This window comes from Serinus canaria, chromosome 2, assembly GCF_022539315.1.
Source record: "Serinus canaria isolate serCan28SL12 chromosome 2, serCan2020, whole genome shotgun sequence".
Taxonomy (NCBI): domain Eukaryota; kingdom Metazoa; phylum Chordata; class Aves; order Passeriformes; family Fringillidae; genus Serinus; species Serinus canaria.
The window spans coordinates 144,519,097-144,529,198 of record NC_066315.1 but is presented as its reverse complement, the minus strand read 5'-3'; the positions used below and the strand labels follow the sequence as shown (position 1 = coordinate 144,529,198).

General features: G+C 41.0%; 1 protein-coding gene across 2 annotated transcripts in view; it reads left to right on the top strand.

Moving 5' to 3' along the window:
- Nucleotides 1-277: 277 nt before the first annotated feature.
- The window catches only part of ZFAT (zinc finger and AT-hook domain containing), a 77,622-nt gene continuing 67,797 nt past the window's right edge, over nucleotides 278-10,102 (top strand). Inside the window, exon 1 of one of the 2 annotated variants that reach the window (XM_009088274.4) lies at nucleotides 278-490. In XM_009088274.4, coding sequence (XP_009086522.1) covers nucleotides 472-490 — 19 coding nt within the window. In that variant the 5' untranslated portion in view covers nucleotides 278-471. Of the gene's footprint in view, nucleotides 491-568; nucleotides 664-10,102 lie in introns of those variants that run through there. The other variant, XM_018914116.3, reaches the window with a different exon arrangement.

Genomic DNA, 10,102 nt, shown 5'->3' with positions numbered 1-10,102 from the left:
CGCATATTAAAATACATTTTACCGCAGCTGGTGAATTAAAACGCCTTTGGCATCCCGAGGCTGTGTCAGCCTGAGCTGTGCAGCCCCGGTCCCCCGGAGTCCTGGGGCGGGCAGCTCCAGGGTGCTCAGAGGGGCTCAGGGAGCCGACACCGGAGTGTCGCGGCTGTCCAGGGTGTCTCCTGTCGCGGTGTCCCGCAGCCCTGATCCTCCTCCTGCCGCTCTCTCAGCCCGCGGGCGGTGCCTCAGAGGACGCGGCCCCGCACGGCCGCCACTGCGCAGGCGCCGCCCCGCCCCGCGGAACCGAGCCGAGCCGCCACTGCCGTGTCGGCCGCGGCAGATTCGCCATAAGGCGCCGCACGGGGACCCGATTTTCGGTGTTGTTTTTTTTTCCCCCCCCTTTTTCCTTCGCTCTGTTTTCCAAGCGGGCCGCGCTTGGCCCCAGGCGCGCTGTCCCGCTGAGACCCCGCGGCGATGGAGGCGGCGGCTGCAGGTGAGCGGGGCCGGGCCGGGGCGGGCGGGGGAGCGCGCACGGATCCCCGCGCGGCGGGCGGGGGGAGAAGTAGTTCCGGCGGTGCTCTGACACGATCCTTCCGCACGACAAGTAGTTCCACCAGTGGCGGCGGGTCCTGACTCCATCGCCCCGCGTCGCACGGCTGCCTGGGGGTCTGTGGGGCCGGCGGGGTGGGGGCGCTGCAGAAGCCACCGGAGGGCTCGGGCAGCCCGACCTTGGGAGTCCTGCTGTGCTCCGACTGCCCGTCCTGCGGCCGCCGCTTAGCAGCGAGTCGGGAGCAGCTGGGAAGGAGCAGCTGGAGCGGCCGCTGGTCCCGAATGGAAGCGTGGAGACCCCACAGCAATCTCACGGGCTGTGAGGGGGGCTGCAGGGAAGCCGGAGAGGGGCTCTTCCTCAGGAACTTTAGTGACAGGACAGGGAGTAATGGGTACAAAGTGAAAGGGGAGTTTTAGTGTGGGTATTAGGAAGAAAGTCTTTACTGTGAGTGTGGTGAGACACTGGAACAGGGTGACAAGGAAAGTTGTGGCTGCCCCAATCCTGGCAGTGTTCAAAGCCAGGCTGGATAAGGCCTTAGGCAACCTGGTCTAGTGGGAAGTGTCCTTGGCCATGGCAGGGAGGTTGGAGCTGGATGATCTTTAAGGTCTGTTCCAGCCCCTTTCCATGCTCTGATTCCATGATTCTGTGCTCACCTGGATTTGAAACACCTCGTGAGCTCCTCTGGCAGCCGCTCTAAATGGTGTTAACAGCTCAAGGTCCCCACAGTCAGCTGCAGAAGGCAGATGTTTAAGATGTGTTAAAGATGTTTCCACTTCACTGTAATCTCTGGCCTTCGTGTGCCTTGTGCTGGCCTGGCTTTCATTGGAGCAGTGAACAAAGTTACAAAGTTACTCGGAGGTGGCAGCCCTAGGAGTGCTGTGTATGTGCTTTCTGCCTTTCACAATCCCTCTGTGCTGTTGCAGTACAAGTTTGTGAAGTGATGTTGCAATAATTTAATGTCTGTTAATTACCCTATATACTCAAATTTGGCTTCTGGTTGTCATTTCAGTTTTCTTAATTTTTAGAATCCTGAGTTATTTCTACCTGTCCCATGAAGTCTTGTTGGCTAGTTTACAGCTCAAACCACCACTAAGGGGTAATAGCTGTACTCTAAAATTCAGAAAGTTCAACTGAAACATGAAGAACATCTTTATGTAGAGGATGGCACTGGAACAGGTTGCCCAGGGAGACGGTGGAGTCTCCTTTTCTGGAGACATTTAACACCTACCTGGGTGCATTCCTGTGTCACCTGCTCTAGGTGATCCAGCTTTGGTGGGATGGTTGGACTAGATGATCTGCAGAGGTCCCTTCCAACCCCCCATCTATTCTGTGATTCTGTGAAACAGGATTTTATGCCAAGGAGAATTGCACTATCAGGAGGATAACTGAGTAGCAGAATAGCTAACAGGTGCTGTGTTAATTATGGACTCTTGTTAAAATATTCCAGGTCTGCTTTATATCCTGGGATCCAACTTCCAGTGAGAAACAATTCTCTTACTACTAGTGCTGTTAATAAATTCTTATTTATTCAAGGACATTTGGCTTAATAAAAAGTGTTCTGAGTGTGGTTGAACCCAGAACTGTTGAGAGTGTTCAGTATTTTTGATTTTGCTGCTGCTGTTGTGTATCTGACCTCAGATGCTTTTTCATTGTGGGTGCTTCCAAAAATCTGGTTCAGAGTGTTTCATACAGTGCATCCTGAAGTTGATGACTGATCACACAGTTTGTGCTTCTGCTTTGAGGAGTTCTGGGTGGTTTTGGTGTCTGGTAGTGCATCATACACATTTTGATATTGTGCATTAGTGTATTTCAGTGGAACTTTAAGCAGTGTTGTGTTTAGCCACATGAGGGAGATCTTAGAACATGAAAATAAAAATGTCTTTCTATAAACATATCTACTATGGCTTTTTTTTTTTTCCTTAATGATGGGAAAGCTGTCCTGTTTCTATGTTTGATAAAGTGATTATTCTACACTGAAAATAATTTCCTAGTTATTTGAATATCCTATTAAATCCATGTTATATCCAAGTTACGAATTTTATATATTTTAGCCAACAGAATTATGTGGAGACAGTTGTCTTCTTTTAAAGAATTATATTTAACTTTTTTTCCAGAAGCATATGTGAAGATGGTGTGTGTAATGCAGAAAAATACATGTGCTTTTATTTGCCATCATCAGTGAAACTCCAGGAGTTTCAAATGCAAGTTTCTTTTCGCAAATACAGTATCAAATGGGTTTGGTTTAGGTGAGAGTGCCAGAGGTGGGCCTGGATGAAACCTGGGGAGCTCAGCAAGGCCAAGCTCCAAATCCTGCACCTGGGTTGAGGCAAACACAAGCCCAGACTGGGCAGGGAAGGGACTGAAGCAGCCCTGAGGAGGACTTGGGATGCTGGTGGGTGAGAGGCTGGACATGACCCAGCAATGTGCTCTGGCAGCCCAGAAACCAAACATGTCCTGGGCTGCACCCAGAGCAGGTGAGGGAGGGGATTCTGCCTGGCTGCTCTGCCCTGGTGAGAGCCCACCTGCAGTGCTGTGCCCACCTCTGGGACCCCAGACAGAGGAAGGATGCTCTTTGAATGCTGGAAAAACTGAGCTACATTAAAGTGTACCTTATGCAGTGTTCTTACTGCTATGTACAAAATATAGTGTCAGAAAGTATTGAATGATTTGGTTCTTAATTTTGTTTCGCCCCTGACATTTCATGTGCCTAACAGCACACAATGGATGTTTAAATAAAGAAGAGTAAGAATGGAGCAGGCACAGAATGATACTTGTCCAGAATATGGACTTAGACCTTCTTACAGGCTTTGCTGAGCCCCAGCCAGTCTCTATCAACTTGGTGCTTCCTGGGCAACTTCTGAGAATTCTGGACACCAGGTGGATGTGTGCCCACCTTGGAGCTGCAGCAGCAGGGAGAGATCAGCTGCAAGGCAGACAGTAGTTTCAGAGGGGTCATGTCCTTCATGACATCTGTTTTTTTCTTCATTTTACACTTTGTCTTTTCTTTCTTCTTTTTTCTTCATTTTACACTGGAGCCTTTTATCTAGTCTTCAGTTACACCCTTCCAGGCAAAAAAAAAACAAAAAACAAAAAACAAAAAAAGTCTAATTTATTTAACTGCTCATTTATGGAACCATGCTGTGTTGTTGATTTTCCTTATTTCTGTACCTTTTAAGGATGGTGATTAGGGTTATTATTATTTGAGTAAAGGAACAATATCCACAGTTGTAAGCCCAGTATGGATCTTCTCTATTTTTTAATAGGCCTTTGTATTATAGGACCATCTCTTTTTATGTCTGTTTTAGCTCTAAGATTTTGTTTCTGAGGAGTGCAGTTCCTAGCCTTGTTTTGAGGCTGTCTTTAAAGTGTTTGTTATTATTGAGAGATCTTTCCCAGAAAACCTCTCCAAACCATTATAAAATGACAGCAAATTGAAAAAAAATATTTTGCTATGGGCTCTCCTTCTTTGAAGGGTCCTTTTCCTATACAGATTGTTTTTTATTGCACAGGCTCTTAGGCAGCCCTATTACTGTTGAGATGTTTCTAAAATGTTGCTGCATTCTGCCTTTTATTTTTTAAGTTGCTAAAATTACCCTTAATGACCTGCCTCAGTGGGTTTTTTTTACCTTAAATTGGACACAATTTAAATCTTTTGCTTTCCTCATTTTATGAAACTTCCATGAAGATGTTTTCTTCTACTGAATGTTCATTGCGCTGCTATTTAGCGGTGCTAGATTTTTCCTTCCCGTTTCTAAAACCTTCTTTGATGATTAGCATCAAATATGATGCTTTTAAATAGCCTTCATGCTGCTTTCAAGGATTTAACTTGTCTTGGAACTTTTTAGTCCTTTTTGTGGTTTGTTTTGTTAAAGATGCTTTTTATCTTTATATAGTTTGCCTTGTTGAAGTGAAGCATAAACATTTGGTTCTTTATCACTCTTTTAAGAGAGCTTTTGAGTAGTACTTTAATCATGGCTATAGAGTAACTCTCAAATAATGTCACTTTGAAAAGGGTCCTGTGTTTTACTTCTGATAAAGTCAAGAACTGTTTCTCCTCATGTGGTTTCCCTGTCTGCTTGCTGGGTAAAACAGTCATTAATGGTGTCTAAACATTTAATCTTGGCATCCTGTCCTGACCTGACATTGAACCACTCTGCATAAGGCTAAATAAAGCCTACAATGTATTGTTTCTGGCTTGGTAACCTCATTTATCCCTTCCAGTGTGCCACAGTCATTGGTACCCTTGTGGTCAAGGTTGCTCATGTGTAGTCCTTACACTGTACTTTTCTGTGCACTGTTTTTAAATTCCTCAGGAATTTTGCTACTTGTTAAAATAGCCTGTTAATCAGATTTGACCCTAAGCTAAGTTTCTAAAAGGCCTTTTTTTAAAAAATCATGCATCCTACTTTTACATCCTCAATAATTTGGTAGTGGTAGTAACCCACTGGCATTTCAACAATGGGTATCAGAAACTTGTTTGAGTGCTTGAATGTCAGTAATCTTTTTTTACAGTCAAGCATGCCAGCTTTGCCATTTTATTAAACTTCTTGCATTACTGTAGCAGTAGTTAGGTTTATTTTTTAAAAAGCATCTACAAAAACAAACCTAAGACATTGTTTTGTGCTTTCTTGTAAATTTCTATGTTGTCCTTCATTTGTAAGTAGTTTCTGATTCTTACTGCTGCAGAGTGAATCACCTTCATCTTTGTAGTCTCTTGCACTTGTTACCTACCTTTCTGTCTTAATTTAAAACCATTTTCATACTTTCTTAAATTATTGCTTGGGTACACCTGATGCTCCTCCATTTTTATTTCTCAACTTGTAATTTTCTCTTAGTTAGATACAGAGCTGCCAACTCAGTTCTGCTCACAATGGCACCGTGTTGAATTCATACCCCAGGCACCTTAACTAGTGCTTAACTAGCGCTTAACCTCACCTTAACTAGAGTGCTTTAGGTTTTCAGTCCTATTACATTTGTATTATATAGATCATAGAATTACAGAATGGTTTGGGTTGGAAGGGACCTTAACATCACTCATGTCCTGCCATGGTAGGGACATCTTCCACTAGACCAGATTGCTCATGGCCCCATCCAGCCTGGCCTTGAACACTGCCAGGGATAGGGCATCCACAGCTTCTCTGGGCAACCTGTGCCAGTCCCTCACCACCCTCACAGGAAAGGTAGAGATTTTAGAAAACATTATTTCTTGTTCATAAATTCACAAACTTCAGTGTAATTTAGTCTTGTATGCAGTGTCTGAGAGCCTCTACAGATGTAGATTATTGAGTAAACTTCACTTATGGCCTGGCTCAGAAAAATGGTGAATATAAATGGCTGAGTTTTCCATAAAACCATATTAAATGGGATTGGTTTCAGTTTTTGCAGGAATGCACCCTGTACTGACATTGCTGTAGCAGCCTTCCTTAATGTTAAAATAAAGTTTGTGGCACTGAACTAATGATAATTAAATTGCCCTGATTTTAGTTAGCAGCTGAGAGCAAGAACAGTCATGGTCAGGGGCTCCTCTTCTTTGATTGATTGCTTTCTGCATGGCTGGCTTTGTCTCACCAGTCATTTTGTGCTGGTGAATTAAAAAACTGTTGCTTACTGTTTAGAATTGTCCAAATTCAGATTAAAGAAGCTCTAAAATAGCTTTTGATTCTCCAGCTGCCACTTCCAGTATGGTTGATTTGTTAGTTTTGAGCACAGGGTTTGTGAGATGCTGCTGTTCTAATGGTAGCAAATAGCTTGTTCTGTAGACTTTATATACTTCTTTCTTCTTTAACATTTACCAAGGATAATGCTTTTGATTCAGAGATGTGCTGTAATACTGGATATTAATTTCTTGAGGAATCAAAATGGAGAAAATAGCTAGAAACCAGCATTGATTTATATAATTTTTTTCTTTAAGAAATAAAATTAGTTCATACCAACATCTTTATGAAAATAATGACTAAAATATTATGTGGTGTACAGAAAGTATATTTTAAGTAAAACAACAACAATGGCAGAAAAAAACCCTACAAAAAACTGTGAAACCAACAAACAAGTATCCTGGAGAGGGAGCAGTAAAAATCAGAAATACACTGTAACATGTTTGTGAAAATTTTGGATCTTTGAAATGGCTTTGAAAATGAAAAGCCTCTAACATGCTCAGAGGAGTGAGATCTGATAAGTAAAAATTTTGTAAAGTATTTGACAGTAGTATAGGATATCATAATTTCTTCTCCTATATTTGCCCTTTCTTTTATGTTCAGTATAAATGTTTTATTACTAAGAAATAGTGTTGCTTGTCTTAAACAAAAGTTATTGGCTTTTTACATGCTGCTTTCATATTAGCTGCTACCTCACATTTCATTGCTTCTATCTAAACAGAAAAAGTCTGGTTTATTGTTCTTAGACACTTTAGTATCTTACATGCTCAACCTTTGTGTGTGAAAAGTTCTTTTACAAAACAAATAATTTGATTGGAATAGCTGTGCCCACTTTTTTCCACTTTTTATTGTACTTGATATCTGTACAGAAACAACAGAAAGAGGGAAAAAAAACCCAAAAAGCCCAACAAGACCAAGTCCTAGTCTGATGAATAGGATTTTTAATTGCAGGTGATGAGGCAACAAAGTTTGTTTCAGCTCTGTAGTAAGTTTGGAAAGAAATAAGTTACTATTCATAATCTGAGCATAATTGCTGCATATTTTAGGAAGGTTGACCAGATGCATAATTATTGATCCTATCAACTTTTGGCCAACAAATACCCAGTGACTTTTTTTTTTTTTCTTTTTTTTTTTTTATTGTGGAGGTCTAATTCCTTTTAACAGCTCCAGAACTTTAAAGGCACTCACAGAAGTTATCTCTTGTCTGTTTTGAGTTTTTCACCTGGAAAGGAAAGGTGAAAAGTTTTGGATCTATTAGAATGATTTAGGGTACATAAATAGAGATACGTGTCCCTGTCCTGTGTGTCTTGTAAAAGAAGTTATTAAAAATAATACCCAATGCTGAGACTTCCTTTTATGCAAAATTATTTTTTTTTGGTTAGGTGAAGTGGATTTTGCACTAGGTTTTGTCATACACTGGTTAAAAATACATATGACAATAATATATTCCTTGATTCCCTTACGTACTATTAATTTCAGGGATCTTTCCAAGATAAGCGCTGCTGCCTTGCCCCTTTCCCCTTCTCCACTGCAACTTTAAAGCCAAACAGAACTGATACGGGTTTATGCTTTGTGAAAGGGATTGGAAATCAGGGAATCTGCTTCCTAGTCTGCAGCTTGCTCTTTGTTTTAGTAAGCAATTTGTTAAACGCTCTTTGCTGTAGATATTCTTAGTGTGAAGAAAAAAAAACACTAATTAAGCAATATGCTGAGGGTTTTAGAAGAATTAAAAAAAAGGGCTTTGCTTACATTATAGCTCAATTTTCCACCTAGTCAATTAAGGAGAAAATTATTGGTATTATTTATTTCAGTGTATATTTAGCACAGTTTATAGGGGCAAACTGAAGATAATGAATTGCCACAAACATGTTTAGTGAACAGAATGTCCCAGATCGGTTTTGGCTGAATTTCCTGATGTTTGTATACCTGCATACTTGATTACTGTTCTTTTCTTTCTCTGCATATTTAATTGCTGCCTAATTAATTGCTCAGTTGATTTCCTACGTAATTAATTATCCACTAATTAGTCATTGATTCCATGCATAGTTAATGAACTTACTCCTTATTTGATTTTTACACTTAATTGACTATAGCTCATTGCTTTATCACTACACTGCCTAATTAGCCACTGCATAATCAATTATTGTTTGCTTATTCCATACTTGCTTAGTCTGGTGATCAGCAGAGTTTATCCTCTGCTCTCTGACCTCCTTTTCCAGTCATTCTTCCTAAAATAATTTCTTTACTCTCATCGCACCTCTGAGTAAAACTTGTGCATCTTCTGTGTGTTCTCCTGGTGCTTCCTGTGCCTTCAGTGATGCTCAGTGTGCTCTGCCACCTGGGCTGTTCACTCATGGCTTTGGGTGGCCTTGCTAATCAAACTCCTTAAGCACCCACTGAGGCTTCTGGGCACTCTCCGTGCTCTTCTGCCTCTCCCCAAGTCCTCTCTGGGAGAAGTGGAAGATAAAGTGGTGTGTGAGTACTGATTGCAGCTGTTCAAGGAGGAGACAAGAGACAAAACCGGGGTTTGAACTTCTGGGGAAAACAGCCAGCAGTCAGGAAGCAGAAACAGTGACAAATAAAACCTCAAAACAGAAATGTCAGCTAAATCGTGAGATTTCAGTTGGTTAAATGTATAGGTAAATGTTCACAGGTTTTATTTTGTGTTTACATTTAAGAAGAAGAGTTGTTATCTGCTGGGTCAATAACAAGCTTCATGCCTTTAAAAAAAAAAAAAACCAACACAACGATAATGCTAATCGGGGCGGAACTAGTTCAAAGGAACATTTCAACATACTGCAATCAAAACAGAAATGTCTGTGTGCTCAAGACAGCAGAATGCCCGAGAAGGAGCCCAGCTGAGCTCCTAAGGACACATTGATTGTGCCATACACTTACATAGCTGCTTGTGTGTAATAAGAGGGTATTTTGAGCAACAGGAGCAGTATTGGAGTTGTTTTTTCAGAGATGTTGTGGAAGAGATGAAGGCACAACCTGCCTGTTAGTTTTGAGCTGTGCTTTTGTTATGTTTCAAGGGCAAATACCTGTAAAAGAGACACCTCTGCTTCTCTTAACTTTCAGGACACCTCAAATAAAGATTTGTTTTGAGTGGGGTGAACGATGTAATTTGTGTGTCATGAAAAAGGTAGAATAAGGTTCCATAGGGGAGTGCTTAGGTTTGTTTTATAAATAGATCCCAAAATACAGCTTCTCTGTTCTCTTACTCCCCAGATTCACCCCAAAATTCTCAAACTATCACTTTATTTCTGTACTTACCCAGTGATCTCTGGTTTACTTGTACCTCAGAAGTGCTGCTTTTTCCAGTTTGGTTTCAGTGGGTTTATGTCCCTTATTTTCCTTAGGGAGATTGAGGGAAAGTAGCAATTGAAACCAGTCTCTGGACTAGAGCTTCATACATGTAGCTGGAGAACACATGTGCTGTTAATATTGGTTCCTGGTGGTTTTTTTGTTTCATTGAAACCTGAAGAGAGTAGGGACTTTTCAAAAATCAACCATTAAACCAAAAGACTGCAGTGTCTTCAGAAGTCCTCTGAATTTCTCTGGCTAAAATCTCTGGCTTTTTAAAATCTGGTATTATATTAATCCTTCTTTATTGTTATTTACTTTCTTGACACTTTGCTCTCACATTACACTTTAAGCACCTGTGAATTAAAAAAAAAAAAGCCTAAAAAGTTGTGTCAAATTCCAGTTTAAAGCATTGACCAGGGGGCAGTTTAATGACATTCTTCATTTGCTCCTGCTGCTTTGAAACTTTTTAGGTTGTTTTGTTGTTTTATTTTGTTTGCTTGTTTTTCTTAAATCAACAGGAACTTTTCATGAAATCTGCTGAGGATGTCATACATATAATTTTACTGTGTGTTTGAAAATATATAAAAATTAT